Below are 20104 nucleotides of genomic sequence, written 5' to 3'. Positions count from 1 at the left end.
TCTAAATAGGGACCCTAAAAACTATGCTTTAGTTTGTCTGCTTTTAAAACTTTATAAATAGGATCATCTGTGTAGTATTCATTCTTTTGTGTCTGAATTGCTTTTGCTCAACATTCTTGTGAGATTTACCCAAGTCATTGTATTTAACTGTGGTTTGTTCATTTTCTTTGCTGTATAGCACACTACACCCACGGGCAAAAGGCTTCAGCCTATTTTTGTATGGCTTTTGAGCTACAAATGGTTTTTACATTTTAAAAGTGCTAGAAGCAAATAATAAAAAATACAAATATGTGACAGAGACTGTGTGTGGCCTACAAAATCTAAAATATTTATAGTCAACCCCTGCTGTATTCCATTGTATGAATATACCACAATTTATTAGTCCATTCTTCTGTTAACAATCTAGTTTCTACCTTTTGGCTATTATAAATAATGCTGCTATAAATATCTGGGTACTTGTTTCTTGATGTGCAAGTACCTTGATGCATAAAAACTGGGTGCATGCCTAGGAACAGTATTACTGGATGAGGTTATACATGTATTTGACTTTAGAAGAAATGCCAAAAACTGCTTTCCAAAGAGGTTATATGAGTATTTACATTCCTTGCAGCTATGTATGAAAGCTGCCACTGCTCCACAGCCCGTCAGCACTTTGTATTGTCAGTCTTTGTACCCTTAGCTACTCTGGCGGGTATGTAGTTGTAGCTCACTGTGGTTTTAATTTGCATTTTCTGATTAATGAGGGCAAGCATCTTTTAATAAGCTTATTGGCCATAGGATATCCTCTTTTGTGAAGTCCCTACGTCTCTTCATGTTTCTACTGGGCTGTCTTTTTCTTATTGATTGACTGGAGTCCTTGACATCTTCTGGAAACAAGTCCTTTGTTGGTTATATGTTATAAATTTCTTCTATTTTTTCAATGGAATATTTTGATGAGAAGTTATTAATTTTAATGTAGTAATAATTTATCAATCTTTTCCTTTATGGCTCATGCTTTTTGTGTTGAAAGACTACTTTTTCTACACCAAGGTCATGAAGATTCCTCCTATATTCTCTTCTAGAATCTTTCTTCCCTTTTCCCATATATATGTTAAAAAAAATATATATATATATATATATGTAATATACTTGGAAATGATTTGTGTATGGTGTGAGGTAGTTTTATCTTTTTCTGTTTGAATATCATTTTTTCCAGCATGATTTACTAAAAAAGGTGCTATTTCTCTACTGCTCTGCAATTTCCAATGGTTGTAAATCGAGTGTCCATATATGTATAGGTCTGCTACTGGCCTCTCGAGTCCATTGCACAATTCTATTTTCTATACTTGTTTTAATGCCATATTGTCCTAATTATAGTTATAGCAAGGCTTGATACTTGGTAAAGCAAGTCCTCCTATCTTGATATTCTTCAGGAGTGTTTTAGCTATTCTTGGTCCTTTGTATTATCATATGAGAACCAGTTTATTAAGTTCCACACAAAAAAATTGTTAGGATTTAAATATGATTTGCATTGAAACTACAGTTATGCTGTCCAATATGGTAGCCACTAGTCACATACAGCCACTGAGTACTTGAAATGTGGCTAGCTCAAACTGTAAGTGTAAAACCTGCAGTGAGTTTCAAATAAAAAAAATAATGTATCATGTCTCGATCATTTTTTAATGCTGATCACATGTTGAAATGATAATATCTTGGATATACTGGGTTAAATAAAATATATTACAGTTAATTTTAGTTGTTTCTTTTTACTTTTTTAATGTTGCTACTAGAAAATTTAAAATTATGTATGGGGTTCACATTATATTTTTTTATTGGATAACACACATCCTTTATAACACTTGGGTCTGTCATAATGTGAATATTGGAAGGTACAACCTTCCAAGTTACTTTGGTCTTTTAAAATTTCCTAGCATTTTCTAAGTTCTCTGCATAAAGTTCTTGCATAACTTCTGCTAGATTTATCCCTAGGTTTGATTTTTTTTTACTATTGTAAACAGTATCTTTTTAAAAAAAATTCCATTTTCTGTTGCTAGTATACAGACATGAAATAGATTTTATTTATTGACCCTTTATCCAGCAACTTTGCCAAGCTCTCATTAATTCCAAGGATTTATATGAAGATTTGGATTTTCTATGGACACAATCATGTTAACTAAATAATGACAATTTTTTTTTGGCCGCGCCGTGGGGCTTGCGGGATCTTAGTTCCCTGACCAAGGATCGAACCCAGGCCCCTGGCAGTGGAAGCGTGGAGTCCTAACCACTGGACCACCAGGGAATTCCCAATAATGACAATTTTATTTCTGCTTTTTAAACCTTAAGCTGCACTTCTTTTGGATGCCTTACTTTACTTGCTAGTACCTCCAGGACAACGTAAACAGAAGTAGAATAATGGGCATCTTTTTCATATTCCAAATCTCAAAGGTAAACCTTTCAGTAGTAACATGAAGATAATTATGAGTATTCTAGATCTATGGGGTTTGCTCATATTTAAACCACGTAATATTGATGTCATAATATCAATGAATTTCTTAGTTATTTCTTATACTATAGCTAACACTCTAAAAATCTCATTTTTTAGTTTGAAGCATTTATTTTTAAATCTCATCAAAACACATCCACTAGGGAGTACTTACTTAAGAATCATAGTCATTGTTTCTTTTCGATCTTTTCCTTGGAAAGGTAGTGTACCAGTGAGCATCTCAAACTATAAAAAGGCGAAATAATCAGAGGTATTAGTCAGTAGGTATAAAATCTGAAGGCTAGAAGATAAAAAAGCATCATCTTAATTACAACCACATCTTCTAAAATTGCTATACAATAAAACAAGTGATTTATATTTCTACTATATTCACTAGTGAACTTCAAAAAAAAAAAAAACAAAAAAAAAAACACCCCAAACCTTACCATTAACACACCGAAAGACCACCAGTCCGCACTCTGAGTATGACCTCGACGATTAACTACTTCTGGAGCCATGTATTCCACAGTTCCACAAAAAGAATACGCTTTCTTTTCATGGTCAATAGACTCTTTACTTAGGCCAAAATCTGCCAAAATAAATATCAAGTTCATAAATATCCTACAATAATTTGCACACGTAAAGTTTAAACTTTGAGTTCCAAAGTTTACATTAATAGTTCCAATATTTACATTAATTATTTAAAAATTCTAATTCAAGTTTTTAACACAATGTGTTACTTAATATTTATACCATGATCAACCTTAAAGGAAATTAATTATATAGAGTAGGAGAGACTATTTTAACAAAATGAGGATTTTTACCTGTTAACTTGATGTGACCTTCTTCATCAAGAAGTATGCTGAAAGAAAACAAAGTTAGAAAATCTTTTCAAACCATTAAAGAGAGATTTTTCGAAGTTAAAACTGAAATTACTCTGTTAAGTATCAGATCATCACATTCATTCCAAAATATTGCTTTAGACTCTGAATAAAAAGGCGAAGGTAAAGGAGGAGAAAAATTATTTTTTTGGACACACATACATAACGAATCCCAAAGGCAAAGCCTTATAACTTGTATTAATGAGCCAGGGACACTTGAGAACTATGAGGAAAGGAACCAAGACCTATATTCTAAGTTGCTCTTAGTGCCTTTCTGCAGAGGTGGCCTAACTAAACTCCCTAGTGCTTGCACAATAGACAGAGGTCTGGATAGTTAAGTCAAAAGTGTTAGAGCTGTCATTTTAAAGGCATCTGACTCAATCATTCTTTACTAGCTTTTTTTCTTTTTCTTTCTTTTTTTTTTGGCTGTGCTGCGCAGTTTGCGGGATCTTAGTTCCCCAACCAGGGACTGAATCCAGGCCCCGGCAGTGAAAGCGATGAGTCCTAACCACTGGACCGCCAGGGAATTCCTTCCTAGCTTTTTTTCTGACACAACTTACACAATCCTCTTCTCCTCAACCCACCTTCCTCATACTCCTTGTTCTTCTTTGACCCATCACTACATTGTATATATTATCCAGTGTTTTCTCTCTTTTTCAGTAAACTGAGAGCTCCTTGAGACTTTGACCTTATTCATCTTGTAGCTCACTGTTTGGTAGAGCACAGATAAAGAAGAAATGTATATTGCATGAATGGGGCCAGTCTACAAAGAGCTGATAGAGCATTCCAAAGAGTTGGGATTTCTTCTTAAGGGCAATGAAGATCATAAAAGGTTTACATGAATGGAAGGTAAAGATAATCAAATCTGCAATTTTAGAAAACAATTTAGAAGGAAAAATAAAGAATAGTGTGCTCTTAGGTATGACTTATGATAAAGAACAACAACTGGAGAAGACACTCAAGTTTCTGGCTTTAGCAGATACTTGAGTGGAGAGTAAGGTCGTTAATTAAGGAGCTATAGAAAGGAGTAAGTACTAAGCTGTTAAGCCAGTTACTGCATTTCTGGATGGGTATTTGAGTATACTGACTTGAAAGGTCAAGTAATAAGGTCAACTATTTCACTCATATTCAAAACTATTCCATAATATAGGCATTTCCTTACTTTTAATACATTTAATTCCTTTTAATTCCTTACTTTATTTCCTTACTTTTAATTCTTTTAATTAACTAAAAAAATGTGCAAGCCAAATTTTGTTATAATAAAATTTTACTATGTCAAAAATACTACCAACCTTCCTATATCATCAGTTCAACTATGATTACAATAATGTTTACCAGTGAGGGTAATTCAGTAGGGACACAGTGTTCAAGTCTCTTTCACTACAAAGGACTTGTTATGAAAAAAATACTGATCTTGATTATGCTTGACTAGAAAGCAGACCAACACATTTAGGGAATATAAAGGGAATTATTAGGTATGGTGGGAATCATCCTCCCTTCTGTCTAATCAATACCTGGAAGACAGTTCTAAAAACAAAACAAAACAAACCTCAAATCATTCTTGGTAATTTTGAAAAAATTAAAAAAGAAAACATGGCTAAAAGGGAATTACTTATACTTCCTATAGCAAGTGCATTCTAAGATAACCATGCCCGTCCTTTATCTTTGAAAGAAAAAGTCAACTGTATTACTCTCAATAAGCAAAGTTCCCTTTCAATTATTAATAATTATTTTTAGCCATATTTATTGTAACAGAGTTCTAGTTTAAAAGGATCTGGAAAACCCCTTATAGTGCGTAAAACAATTGGTCTAAAAATTTAAATTTCTCCTAAGCTCTACATGATGATATCACTTGGATCATTTAACAATTAAATGTTATTTCAGTTTAATAGTGTAGTCTAGACATTTACGTGAAAAATCTCACTATAAGCAATCTTACCCACATTAGATCTTATTTGATCTTTGAGACAGGATCCATGCTTTATATATAATTTTAAAACCAACATTAATACAATGGTCTACAATAAATACATTCAATTAAATGATATATAACACGAACACATTTTTATTATGAATGTTTAATCTTATGTTCACAGTAAATTTTTCTTCTAAGGGCTATATGCTTGAATATTCATTCTCACTAGGAATTATATTTTATGTTGTGATAGTTAGAAATTGGGAAAATGATGAGAAAAACTCAGTCATTATCTGGGGAATAAAATCAGAACCATATGAAACTTATCCGAAAACAAAATACCTGAACAAAACCGTAAAATATGAAAGTATAACAATTTCTAAATGATCACTTAACAGGATTCCAAAGGAGTATTTCCTTTGTTTCCTATTGTAATATATAATTTAAATTTTGCACGTAACATTTTAAGGTAAGTAATATCCAAATTCTTGATAAAGATGATAGTTACACAACTCTGAATATACTAAAAAACATCGACTTGTTTACTTTAGTTTTAATAGCTGGATATTAATATATCATATAGGTCCAAAGATCAGGACACAAAGATTTATGTACAGTATTTATTTAATAAAGTTTAAAACAAATGAAACCTATATTGTTTAAGAATGCATACTTAGGTGGTAGAACTATTTTTTTAATTAAAAAAAAATTTTTTAGTATAATTAAAGGTTACTTTCCATTTACAGCTCTTCCCCAATATTGGCTATATTCCCTGTGTTGTACAATACATCCTTGAGCTTAACTTACACCCAATACTTTGTACCTTACCGCTTCCCCACCTCTATATTCCTGCCCCACCCCCCAGCAGCCACTAATTTTGTTCTTTTTTATGGCTGAGAAATATTCCATTGTATATTTATAACACATCTTTATCCATTCATCTGTTGGTGGACAGCTGGGTTGCTTCCACATCTTGGCAATTGTAAATAATGCTGCTATGAACATTGGGGTATGTGGACTATATCTCAAAAAAGCTATTTTTAAAAATTCTTGATAGAACAAGGCTCGGAGAAAAGAAAACCTTTCTTTCTCAAAGTGGTAGATAGTAAACACTAACAAATTAAAACACAGAAGTGTGTACAATTTAAATAATATTAGCTTCTTGATAACCACTACTATAAAAGTAAAGGGAAATTTGCTTAACTCTCATTAAAAATTTGAAATCATGTGGAGAAGAAAATTTTCAATAAATGGTATTTGGAGGAAACAATTAGCTCCATGCCATCCCTCATACCAAAAAATTTCTAGATGGAGTTAAAAGTAAAAAAAAAAAGAAAGAAACCATAAAATTAGAAGAAAAAAATCTTATCATGAGAATTGGAAAAGCCCTTCGAAGAATAAAAGTCACAGAAGAAACCACAAAAGGAAAGACTGGTAGATCTGAGGGAAAAATACTTGTGTAGGTTAAAATAACACAAAATTAAAAAATAGGGACTTCCCTGGTGGCGCAGTGGTTAAGAATCCGCCTGCCAATGCAGGGAACATGGGTTCAATCCCTGGTCCAGGAAGATCCCACATGCCGCGAAGCAACTAAGTCTGTGTGCCACAACTACTGAGCCTGCGCTGTAGAGCCTGTGAGCCACAACTACTGAGCCCGAGTGCCACAACTACTGAAGCCCACACGCCTAGAGCCTGTGCTCCACAACAAAGACAAGCCACTGCGATGAGAAGCCCGCACACCGCAACGAAGAGTAGCTCCCACTTGCCACAACTAGGGAAGGCCTGCGTGCAGCAACAAAGACCCAACACAGCCATACATACATACATACATACATACATAATAAAATAATAAAATTAAAAGATAAACTAGAAAAGTGTATTTGCAACATATGTCAAATGGTTAAATTCTTAATTTGTATAGAAAGGTCTCTTACAAAACAATGGGAAAAAAACAACACCCCAAAAGAAAAATGAGTGAAGGCCATGAACAGAAAAATCACACAAAAATACAACTGCCAATAAAGCTATAAGCATAGATTTCCACTTCATTAAAAATCAAAGAATGCAAATGAAAACAAGGGTAACGTTAACAGGTATTTTGATTAACAGATATTTAAAAGTATGGGCACATAAAGGGTTAGCAGAAATGTGAAGCATAGGCATTCTAATCCAGTGTTTGTGGTAGTTCTATGAAATAATATTATTTTATATTACCCCCTAAATAATTATATTACACTGTATTCAACTTAGCAGCATGATTCCTTACTTTTCTGGTTTTAAGTCTCTATAGATTATTCCCAGGCTATGTAGATGGTCTAAAGCAAGCGCAAGTTCAGCCAAGTAGAATTTGACATCTTCTTCTGTGAACATGACCTAAAATAAAATAATAATTTTTCTGTCTTTATTTTCTTTTTGCATTTGCTATTTTTTTAAAGTTCCATCCTACAGTTGAAATATCAAAAAATTATAAATATGCTAATTACACAATTCACTTATGAAAGGAAATTTCAAAAATGACTGAGTTAGTCAACTAATGACTTACTAAATGCTAAATATGCACTGTGGGGAAAATAATTTTACATTTTGTTAAGTAACAACTATATTCAGATTGTGCCATTGTTGCTCCATCACAGTAACATCTTAGAAATGAAAAATGATCTTTACAATGCAGGTTGAATTTCCACTACTGATTGTTTAAGGATATCTTGTTGTTATATTATTGCTTCTGAAAAAACTATAACTAAAAGAAGCAGGGCAAAAGACAGTTTATCAATTTAAAATCTACTTTCCGAATAAATTCAGGAGTTAGGAAAATAACTCTTTTTGGCTCTGATTCGTCAATGTAAGAATCTTGTGCCACTTGACAAAATACGACAAGCATAATATTGAAATATAACAAAGCTTTAGTTGAAAAAGGATGTGTATAAATAGATTTAAAACAGAGATTAATTATATACCTCTTTGGATAAGCGTGTAAACAAATCTCCTCCCCTGAGAAAGTCCAATATAAGATACAACTTCCCTTCAGTTTGAAAAGCTGAATGAAGAAACAAAAATTTCCATTTAATTCATAGTTTAATTTGGGGGGCTTACATTAGGTCAACTCATTCACAAATGAATACTATTTTAGCAAATTAATGACTACATCATAGATCTAAACTGATTTTTATTTAGAAGTTAACCAATGATTCCTCTTAATTTCCACGTAGAAATGTTAAATGCAGTGTTTCTTATTATGGAACCACTAAAACATTTGTTAGATTTTATTCAGGCAACAGTCTCTCAGGAATACAACAGTTCTAGAACATGCAGTCAATAAGAAAAATTCCCAACAGAAAGGACTTACTTAACCATGAAACAAAATACAAAATACCATGTCACTTAACTACAAAAAAAGGTGGATTGGTTAGCTTTAATTACACAGAATAAGAACATCAGGACGTCGATATTAGGGATCTTTCTTGCTTGTAAGTTAGGCTAACACATATAGACTATAAAATACTCGTACATTATTATTATTATAATTTAAAAATGATTATTATTACCTGTTCCTAGGGCTATCACTCAGAAACTATAATGTTTAAAAGAAACACGAACCTAAATGCAATAAAAGCTTCTAAAATTTATCTAAGAAGTAATGGTTTAATTTCCATGACTTTACTATATGTATCTACTAGACACATACAAATATACACAAATAAATATTTATATACATTAGTATATCTGAATGCACTCAGGGAGTGGGAGAATGAGGTAAAGGGATGAGATGGCAGGTTGTTCATAACTTACCATAATGCAACTTGACAATAAAAGGATGGTTAACTTCTACCAAGATATCACGCTCCATTTTTGTCCGAACACGGTCTCGAACTATAAAATATTACACATATGGCTATTCTGTAATAGCTTCCAGAGACAATCTTTAAAACAAAATCTCTTTGGTGACTATTTTAAATAAAATTTTGCTTATATGTATAAAAGCGTGAATTCGCATATAAATAAAATTACTTATATGTATAAATAAAACTATTCATTACTCTTGAATTTTCAAAATTAATAACCATTTTTTAATAAATTATGTTACCAGAAGAAATTGTATATATTTATAAAATCTGTGCTTTACATTAAAAAAGTACAGAGAACATATTAGATGTTGGCTTTAACATCAGATTTCCAAGTATTTTGATCAAAGTTATGAAAAATAGCCAAAAAAGGAGCAACTTTTTAAAAACAAGGCATTCCAATGAAATGTTAAAACACACACAAAAAATGAAATAGGTTTTAACACTTCTCCCTACCAACCTTATCAACTCAATTCAACAAACATTCATTAAGCATCTAAAATATGGGGCAGACATGGTGAAGGACAGATATACTCCAAAAGGTGTATTTTGAGGGAGGCAGGAGAGGAGAGATACTGAGAGGAAGTACTGTGGTGCAGCTGAAAGAGCAAAGGCTTTTTGAAGTTAGAAAAATCTGGATTCAGATCTGTGTCATCTTGAGCAAGTTACTTATTTAAACTCTCTGTGCCTCTATTACACCTCTCATCTATAAAATGGGGATAACACCACTGTATCTTTGGGGGCTATGTGACCATTTGAGATAAGGTTTGTACATCGAGAGCCTCGCATATAAGAGATATTCAATTAAATAGTAGTTATAGCACCATGAATATGATAAAGGGATAAAATGATGTATTACCACCAATAAGCAGTACAAGAATTCAGAAAAGGGAAAGATCAGTTTTACTTGCATAGGAAGGCTAGAGCAAAGAGGTGGGGTTAGGGACTTTTAGAGTGGAATTTATATGGGCAACAAGGATTGGACCGAGAGAAGAAAAGTCCAGGTATCGAGTACCAGTGCAAGCAAGGACATGGAGGCATGCATGATGAGCAAGAAGGAAGCTAATCAGTGTGGAAACTGGGGGGCTGGGGGTGGGTGGGGGTGGGAGGGGTGGTGAAGTAGGGAGGATCCAGATTCCTGACAATTTGGAATGCCAGGATGAATTTACATTTGACCCAGTAGGCAAAGATCTCTTTTACCAACCAAATATTTCCTGAGCAAACTCTACATGCCAGGCACTGTGAGATACAAATAAAATAATCTTCAAGAAGCCAATAATCTGGTGGGAATGACAGACAAGTAAACTGATGATTAATCATCTGATAAGTACTCTGTTGGTAGCTCAATGGATTTAAGAGGTGAGAATGATCATTCATTAAAGTTTTTTTTTCTGTTGCATAATAAGGATAAATCACACATAACTGCTATTTTTCAGGCCAGAGAGACTGAATGGTTCTGCCGAAGATTAAATAGAAAGAATGGAAAGAGCGTCTTTTTTGGCAGTGGGGGCGGGAACAGACAGAATGATGAGTTTTCTTGTCAATTTAAGGTGACCACTGATATCTAAAACTCAGAACTAAGCCCTCTGGGAAAAATAAACAAATAAACTTAAAAATTTCCTATGTTTCCCATTCTACCAGTTTTCCACTCCAACTGGGAGATTTTGGTGCCAGTGACTGAAAATAGGCAAAACAGGAAAAGGACTCAATTGCTCTTGATATCAACGCAGCTCTGTCTTTTTATTGACTTGTTTTGTGGATGTATCAAATTCAGGATCAATCTCTGATTTTGTTATCTTGCCCTATCACTACAACTCTGATGCCTTATGTCCAACAGGCCCTTTCTATTATTTGTGTGAATGAGGTTCATCACCTAGGCCTGCTGACAATTCTAGTCTAGTCTAGCCCAAAACTGCCCTTTTTTCCATCGCTACCCATACAATCTTGGATTATGTTCCTATTACCTTAAAGCTAGATTCCAAGTTTCTACCTCTTTCAATACTTATACAAAGCTTATTTAATAAGCAGCAAAAATATCCATCAGTATATTTACTGTATATCCCTCTTCTATTATTGTACCACTATGGAAAGAACAATTACTTGGGAGTCAAGAGCTATAGTTTAGTGGCCATGCTAATAACTAGATGAGTTACCTTGGTCAAATCCTTTCATTGCTCAGGGGCTTCCTGCTTCCTTCTCTATAAAATGAGAGGCTAGAACCAGATGCTTTTCTTTCTATTATGATTACCTTGTGAGATAGTTTCCTTATATGCAACACTGATGAGACCTTGTTTAGTTCAAAACGAACAGTAAGATTCACTCACTAAAGAATTCCTTCCTTCTGTCTGAGATAGGACTGTGTAATAGTTCTAATCTGGTTTCTTTTATGTATATAAAGACCTAGTGACAAATATAAATCATCCTACAATCAGGAATTCTGATTAGGATATTAGTGGTTCAGAAGAAGGCATGCTTTACATTGGTTAAACTCTAAACCCCCAAAACTGAATTTGTTAATACTGACTCATGTTGGCAAAGCAACTACATTCCGCTGAAATAATTTTTATCACATACTAGTTATTACATTTTAAATTCTACTTGACTTGAACATGAGAGTGAATAAGAAGAAATGCTGTTTATGTTTCTAGAATTATGTATTAAGAAAATGCTTTAAGCAATAGTTTACAAAACGTTTTAGGCCCACAGACTACTTTATTAGGACAAAAGTCCCCATAAACTCAACCTAACACTTTTGACTTCTTTTTGTCCCCATTTATTATATTAATAGAAACTTTAAAATGGAAAGAGACTTCTGGTTAAACATGGATGTTTTACTTTCTACTTTCTTCTAAAACCCTATTGAAATTACAATAATGGAAAAATTATGCATAAACTCACAAGGACAAAAAAGAGAAGCAGTAGCAGAAGGTGACTAAGTGGTAACTCACACAGCAAATCAGAGAAAGCTAAAATCTAAGCTTAAAGAAAGGAGGTCAATGAGAAATAAGCAAATTCTTGCCATAGAACCCCTTCTAATCAGCTTTTTGGTACCGCACTTTTTTTTCTTTAAAAAAAATTTATTTTATTGAAGTATAGTTGATTTATAATGTTGTCTTAATTTCTGCTGTACAGCAAAGTGATTCACACACACACACACACACATATATATATATGAATATAGGTACCTCACTCTTAAATGAGGAAAAGACAGCAAAGAATTCCCAGGAATTTAAGGAAAGACTCTAAACACGAAAAATAGCTATCAAAATAAGTAGAAAAATATAGACCTTATATAGATCCCGATTCAAACAAATTACAAAAAGAAAAATGAATTATAACAATAGGGACAACTGGAAACTTGAGCACTGATCAGATATCTGTATATTAATTTTTCAGGTATAATCATAGAATTGTATTATTTCAAGAGTCTTTATCTTTTAGAGATACATACTAAAATATCTATGGAAGAAATTATACAATGTCTGGGATTTGCTTCAAAATATCAAAAGAGGGGAAGGGAGAGAACACAGATAAAAAAAGATTGATTATGAGTTGATAAATGTTGAAGGAAAAAGAAGGGTATATGGGGCTTCTCTATATTTTCTGTTTCTTTCTGTAGATGTTTGACACTTTCCATAATAAAAAGTTTTTAAAAATGTAATAATTAGGGCTTCCCTGGTGGCGCAGTGGTTGAGAGTCCGCCTGCCGATGCAGGGGACACGGGTTCGTGCCCCGGTCCGGCTCGGCCCATGAGCCATGGCTGCTGGGCCTGCGCGTCCGGAGCCTGTGCTCCGCGGCGGGAGGGGCCCCAACGGTGAGAGGCCCGCGTACCGCAAAAAAAAAAAAAAAAAAAAGGAATAATTAGAGAACAAGGAAAATCTAGGAAATTAAAAATAATGGTAGAAACATGAAGTTAATAGAAGGGTTGGAAGATAGATGATAAAATTTCCTAGGAAACAGGAAAAAAAAGATAAAAATGGAAAATAGGATGGGAAAAAAATAAAAATTAGGCAACGACCCAGGAGGTTCAAAATATCCAAAGAGTAGCAGTTATAAAATGGAGAAGAAATGACAAACTACTTTCCCAGAACTGAAGAAATGAGTTTCTAGATTGAAAGAGACCACCCCATATCTGGTATGATGAATTTTAAAAATCCACACTAAAGAAATACCATTATACAAATTTCAGAACACCAGGGATAAAGAGTAGCTTGATTCTAAAGACTTCTAAGGAGGAAAAGCAGCTTATACACAAAGGACTGGGAACCATAATGGTAATAAATTTCATAATTGCAACACAGGAAGCTGGAAGACAATGGAAACAATGCCTTCAAATATCTGAGGGAAAATTATTTCTGATCTAGAATTTTACGTCCAGTCAAATTATAAATTAAGTGAGGGGCAGAATAAAGGCATTTTCAGACATGTAGTTACAAAAAATTTACCATCCATTCAGCCTTTCTAAAGTAGCTACTAGAAGATGTGTTTCAGCAAAACTAGAAAGTAAACTGAGAAAAAGGTAGGTACAGAATTTAGGAAAGGAGATCTAATACAGCAAAGATGTGAAGGATATGTGACTTCAGTACAGGAACAATTTGTATAAAGCATTATGAAAACATTACTAGGAGGACATGAAAAGGGAAACTGTGTGTAAGAGAACTAAATCCTAATCTTCCATGGTAGGAAGTCAAAAGATTATGTCTCCAAAATGAAAACAATCAAAGAATTACAATATAAGAATATTGAATGTGGAGGTAAAAGGCAGAAGCAGCAGCTAAAGAGACGGAAGTCATTGTCTCTGGGGGTCAAGAACTGGGATAGGGAGAAGGGTAGGAAAAGCACTGCTATTTTATAAGACTCTATACACATATTACTTTGATAAAAATAAAAATAAAATTTAAGAACACACCAGCAGTCTATAATTCCAATATGTCAAGTAGCTTCACTTTTCTATGGTCTCTTATATCGCTAACATCTATATAATTTTACATACTTGTGGTAGCCAAATTCGTTATAATGTTCACTTACAAATTTTGGTTACATTCATTTTTATGATTATATTTGAAATATTTCATTTAAATAATATTCTATTAAGTGGCATACCATACTTTTCTAAACATTCAATATTTATAAGATTTCTAAATTCTCGATATTCTAAATAATGTTGCAATGAAAATTTTCAAGTACACAAACTCCTTCTTTGAGATTATTTCCTTAGGTTACTTTAGCAGCAATAATGGTTCGTTGTACTTACTGCAAAACCGCTTTCTAACTTATGTTGCCATTATATGAAATAACTCATTATTTTATATGCATTTATCAGAAAACTGGGACATTTCCCCAAATGTTATTTATTTTATCCCCTTGCATAAAAATGTATTCTAAAACCCTTTAGGTGGAGGTTGTAAAGTTATTTCTTAGGAACTCCTAACTCAATCATTCCTTTTACATTTATTAGTTGGAATTCCATTGTAAGGAAGAGCTTTCCCTTGTTCTCCATTAATTTATGGATTAACGCATGGATTCTTTATTCAGTGGGTTGTAATCGATCACTGTCATTAATTATTGCAATGTTTAAACTGTCCTAGATTTGGCCAGTAGGAGCCTTTTAATAAATTCCTTATATATTAATATTTTGTAATATTTGAGGCAAATAATTTCCTGATTTCCTATTTATACTATTTTTCACTGTACAAAAGGCCAAAAGTTTTTGTACTGTCAATTTGTTTGTAATTTGTGCTTTGCTCAATATCTCTTCACAAGTTTCCTAGGATGTGTTAAGTTGTAAAATTCAGTTAGATTGTTTATTATGGTATATGGTTTAAGAGAAGACTCTAGTTTTTTTGCAGGTTGTTCATAAGTATTTCAAACAAAATTTAAAAAATCAGTATTTAATTTCCCATTGTTCTGGCCACCTGCTTTGTCATACAGCACAGCACTTACTCAATATTTTTGTAACAAATACATGAAACTTTAATATATAATACTTTTGTACTGTTTTGTTCCACTGGTTTATATGCCTGTATTATTCTCCCCCAAAACACAATGAATTATTACTGCTTTTAATAAGCCTTAAACCTGATAAAACTTGTTCCTTTCTCATTCTTCTTTTTTAGAATACTCTTTGAGGCGTATGTTTTCAAGTGAAATTTTCAATATTTCAAGGAAAATGCAACAGGAATCTTGAGGATATGGAGCTAACTGGATGATTAGAGGAATACTAAGAGTCTTAACAGCCTTCTCTAAAAGGAATTGGGCATGTATTTCCTTTCCCAATATCTTTTAGGTTTCTCAGAGTTCATAGTTTCCTTTACATATACTATGCACAACACAAATCCTGTTATGTACATGAAAAAAACTACTTTTGTTGCTTTTGTAAATGAACTCTCAAATAAGTTCCATCTATGCAGCTTTATAACATGGAATTCATGAGTATAAAATTATAAAAGTAGTGATGTAGAGTAGGGCACTGAGGATATAATTTAATTTCCTGGCCCTAGCAAGAATCAAGTAAGTAGTATGCCCAGGGGTGGAGACTGGATAGGAAAGAAAATACATTCAGGAAGGGAGCAAGAGAACAGAGGCAAAGGATGGTGTTTATAGAGGAAGGTGAAATTTCTTGAAACGATGATAATATCCAGTGTGAGTTACTAATTGGGAAAAATAACATCAGAAATAATAAGTGATCATCACAGATATTCCTTCCAGAATATTTCAAAACCTTTAGAAAATACAGGTACGTTGAAGAGGAAAAACAGAGATGTCAGCAATCAACACACAAAATAATTAGAGGTTATGTGGTAAAATAACTGATACTACTTTAAAAAAGGAAGATCTAAGTATTTAAAAATCTATGTACAATTTTTTCTAAGTGACTGTTTACCTATAAGAGCCAAATCTGACATTAGATTTTTCAAAATCAGAGGCTTAGAATAAAAACTTATTTGGAGACCAGAAGTCAAAATGATAAAGTCCTTAGAATAAAAGCTATTTTGCATCATAAATCAGTAAGTTTTCAAAACATTAAAATAATAATATGAACTGGAAGATGCATCAAACCTAGTTTTAAAATTCTAAACTTCTACTTGCCTAAAGCCCAAGAAGAATTTATAATACTTCTTTTAAAGCATGGCAACTCCCATTCTCACTAGTCATATGATTCCTAGCCTTGTAGGAAAAATCCACTAAAAGAAAGTCTAAATTTAAAGACAGTAACGGGAACAGATTCTGAATTTAAGTAACTGGCCTAGGAGTCACATGAGACCTATTCAGATTTTTCAGTTTGTTCATACTACGCGAACACTACAAATAGCAGTAGCACTTACCTTTCAATGTGGCCTTCTTCAATACTTTCATGGCGTAAAGCTGTCTAGCATCAGAGCCTGAGATTTTTTTGACTAAGAAAACCTGTATTTAAATCAGAGAAAATAAGTCTTACAAAGTATCATAAACTATACTATTGCTAAAATAAGACCCCCTACTGTAATATAGCTTATTATTAGAAAGATTCTGATACATTAACTATTTTCCTTAAAATATTACCAATTATAAATATAGTGAGTTGTAAACACTGGTTATAACTTTGGGTGTCAATATAAGTGAATGCATTTTTTGTTGTTGTTTGCCAATTCCCAAAGACCATGTAACATGTAAGACAGAAACAAAAATCTTTAAACTATGAAGCAATTAGAGAAAAGTCTAACATGTTTAAAGTATAACACAGGTGGTGATTGCTCTGCTTCTAACAAAACAAAAATTCTGATTCCATAAAAACTTTAATACAGAAGTTCCCCTTGACCACAATTTTCTGTTGATTCAATTCTGTTGATAGTCTTTTCTATGTATGAAAACTCCACAATTTCTCATTGCTGGGCAGAACAATTTATTTTTATTTTTTAATTTTAGTATAGATGATTTACAATGCTGTGTTAGTTTCTGGTGTACAGCAAAGTGATTCAGTTATATATATAAATATATATATATATTCTTTTTCATTATGGTTTATTACAGGATACTGAATATAGTTCCCTATACAGTAGGACCTTGTTGTTTACCTATTTTATATACAGCAGTTTGTATCTGCTAATCCCAAACTCCTAATCTATCCCTCCTTTATCCTCTTTCCCCTTTTGTAACCACAAGTCTGTTCTCTATATCTGTGAGTCTGTTTTTGTTTCGTAGATATGTTGATTTGTGTCATATTTTAGATTCCACATACAAGTGATATAATAAGGTATTTGTCTTTCTGACTTCACTCAGTGTGACAATCTCTAGGTCCATCCATGTTGCTGCAAATGGCATTATTTTATTCTTTTTTTTGGCTGAGTAGTATTCCATTGTATATGTGCACCACACCTTCTTTATCAATTCATCTCTTAATGGACATTTAGGTTGCTTCCGTGTCTTGGCTATTGTAAATAGTGTTATGAACACTGGGGTGCATGCATCTTTTCAAATTAGAGTTTTCTCCAGATATATGCCCAGGAGTGAGATTGCTGGATCATATGGCAACTCTATTTTTAGTTTTTTAAGGAACCCCCACACTGTTTTCCATAGTGGCTACACCAATTTACATTCCCATCAATAGTGTAGGAGGGTTCCCTTTTCTGCACATCCTCTCCAGCATTTGTTATTTGTAGGCTTTTTAATGATGGCCATTCTGACTGGTGAGAGGTGATACCTCACTGTAGTTTTGATTTGGGCAGAACAATTTAAAACACTTATACTGAAGAAATTTACTCACAACTATTTAATGTAAATTAAGTCGGAACCCTGCCTCCCCATCTTTTAAAAATCAAATACACACATATACCTAAATATTAAGAATACAATTCCCAGGGGAATTCCCTGGCGGTCCAGTGATGAGACACTATTGCACTTCCACTGCAGGAGGGGTGCGGGTTCGATCCCTGGTTGGGGAACTAAGACCCCGCAGGCCGTGTGGTGTGGCAAAAAAAAAAAAAAAAAAAAAGCAAGCAATCCCCAGGTATGTTACTGAGTATCTTGATTTTCCAAATATTTTTGGCTGTTTTCAAAATATAGTGTGGGATTTATACAAAATGAATAAAGTCTGCTCTAAATAACTCACGGTCATGCTCTAACTTGTCTAATACAATACCAAACTATCAATAAATCCCCTCTACTCATTTTGACCATTAGTTTCATTATCTTTTCCAGCAAACCTTTACACAGACTTGCTAAATGGACCTGAATTTCAACTTTTTTTCTCCTACCCATTCTTTCCTAGCAGTGCTACTGAGCTGCCACAGATGGTAAGAAGAGACTCAATTACAATCAAGAATTAACTCTAGGGTCAGCTCTCTATTACCTGCATTAGCACACTAGGCTATTAGCACAAAATAAAAAAATGATTCATTCAACTGATTCTAGGGCAAGGCAGAGTTCCTCACTTCGAGAAATTGTGCCGAAGACAATGGTCAGTGACCTCACGTCCAGTGAAAAGTGCCACAATGTGCACAGAAACCCTGATGCAGGGTGTGTTTCTCTCCCCAAATTACACCCATTGTCCCCCTTCACCGTGGCCCATGGTGAAACTTCCTTTTAGCCAGTTAGCAGTGAGCCAACCTAGGGAGCGAAAAGTGTATTCTCAATCAGGGTTGTTCCTAAGATGGAATGATGTTTAAAAATTAAAGGCAATCAGAGATTATGAATATTTTTGAACTGAAATAAATTCTAACTAGGTGGGGATAATTAGGATTTACCTGATATTTATTATTCATTCATTCTTAAGATTCCCTAATCAAGCTTCTTCATACTATTCTACAAGAAAAATTCTCCTCATGGGTTCAAACTTTCTTCACCCTACTTTGAAAGCACCCTCTTGATACTTTTCAGCACATCTTAGTTTTTGCAAAGGACCTTCACAAGCATTTGTAATGCACCATCATGATAATTTTGGGAGGCAGGCCTACTAAGCAATGCCTATTTTATAGCTAGGGCTTTGAGATGTTAAATAATTAACGCAGTGTCACAGTGGAGGTATTGGGATAAGAATCGGGCCAGCCACCCAGTTCTGTGCTTCTGCTCAGGGCACTCAATCTGTTGCCTCTGGCTGGTCACCAGTCAAGCGCAGCAGGAGCAGCAGCAGTCCCAGATGCCATCAGATCTTCCCCCACCAGCACTTCTGACTTTTCGAATCCCTCATGAAGCTATTCTAGGCTGTGACAGGTCATCCCTGTTTCCTTGGCTGAGACTGGCTTTTGAGGATGAGTAAGAAAGGAGACGCCCTATTTTTAATGTTTGCTATTTATAGTAAGGTATTTAAGTTACTTTTAAAGAAATAAAGGGAGAAGCATGCTAACTCCTGGAAACTTCAATATTATGTTCCCTGAAAATATAATGTGTAGAAATAAATCCATCTATTTTGGTTTATCCATAATAAATTGTATGATAATACAATCTCATAGCAGATATTATGTGCTTGGCCTTATATCATTTAATTCTTACTACTACCCTATGAGGGCAGGACTATTATTTACTCATTAATTCTTTCCAGAACTATATGTTAGGTACCGTGCTACTGGTTCCATGCTGAGACATGGTTCAAGGCATACATGGCCCCTGCACTCATGGAACATATAGTCTAGTGGGGGAGACAGCCAATAAACAAATAATTACACAAACAAAAAACTGCAACTGAGGTTAGTGCTGTGAAGATGAGGTATGTAATGTTCTGAGAATGTAAAAATAGACAAATATGACCTAGGTCAGGATGGCTGGGAAGACTTCTTTGAGATCCTAAGCTTAAGAGGAGCCAACCAGAGGAGGAAGGGATGGGGGTGGGGCAGTGTTTTTCAGGCAGAGGGAACAGCATGTGCAAAAGGCTTTTGCTTATGGATTAAAAAAGAAGGCCAATGTGGCCAGAACACAGGCAGTGAAAAGTATATAAACTGATGTTGATGAGGTAGCTAGGGGGCAGACTGAGGGGCTCCTCAGCCATCTTAAGAATTTGTCTTTCTCCTAAAAGCAAAGGGAGGCCTCTAAA

At 33.9% G+C, this 20104-nt stretch overlaps 1 protein-coding gene across 7 annotated transcripts in view; it reads right to left on the bottom strand.

Moving 5' to 3' along the window:
* The window catches only part of RPS6KA3 (ribosomal protein S6 kinase A3), a 199319-nt gene that overhangs the window by 31777 nt on the left and 147438 nt on the right, over window positions 1–20104 (bottom strand). For all 7 annotated transcript variants that reach the window (XM_060292161.1, XM_060292163.1, XM_060292165.2 and 4 more), the window contains 7 exons: window positions 16425–16506; window positions 9047–9127; window positions 8215–8294; window positions 7524–7630; window positions 3286–3323; window positions 2908–3050; window positions 2637–2707 (listed from right to left, as the gene is read on the bottom strand). In XM_060292161.1, the coding sequence (XP_060148144.1) occupies window positions 2637–2707; window positions 2908–3050; window positions 3286–3323; window positions 7524–7630; window positions 8215–8294; window positions 9047–9127; window positions 16425–16506 (602 nt within the window). The remainder of the gene's footprint in view (window positions 1–2636; window positions 2708–2907; window positions 3051–3285; window positions 3324–7523; window positions 7631–8214; window positions 8295–9046; window positions 9128–16424; window positions 16507–20104) is intronic.

The sequence above is a fragment of the Globicephala melas genome, chromosome X (assembly GCF_963455315.2).
Source record: "Globicephala melas chromosome X, mGloMel1.2, whole genome shotgun sequence".
Classification (NCBI taxonomy): Eukaryota; Metazoa; Chordata; class Mammalia; order Artiodactyla; family Delphinidae; genus Globicephala; species Globicephala melas.
Note: the sequence above shows the minus strand (reverse complement) of the source record. Positions and strands in the feature narration are given on the sequence as shown.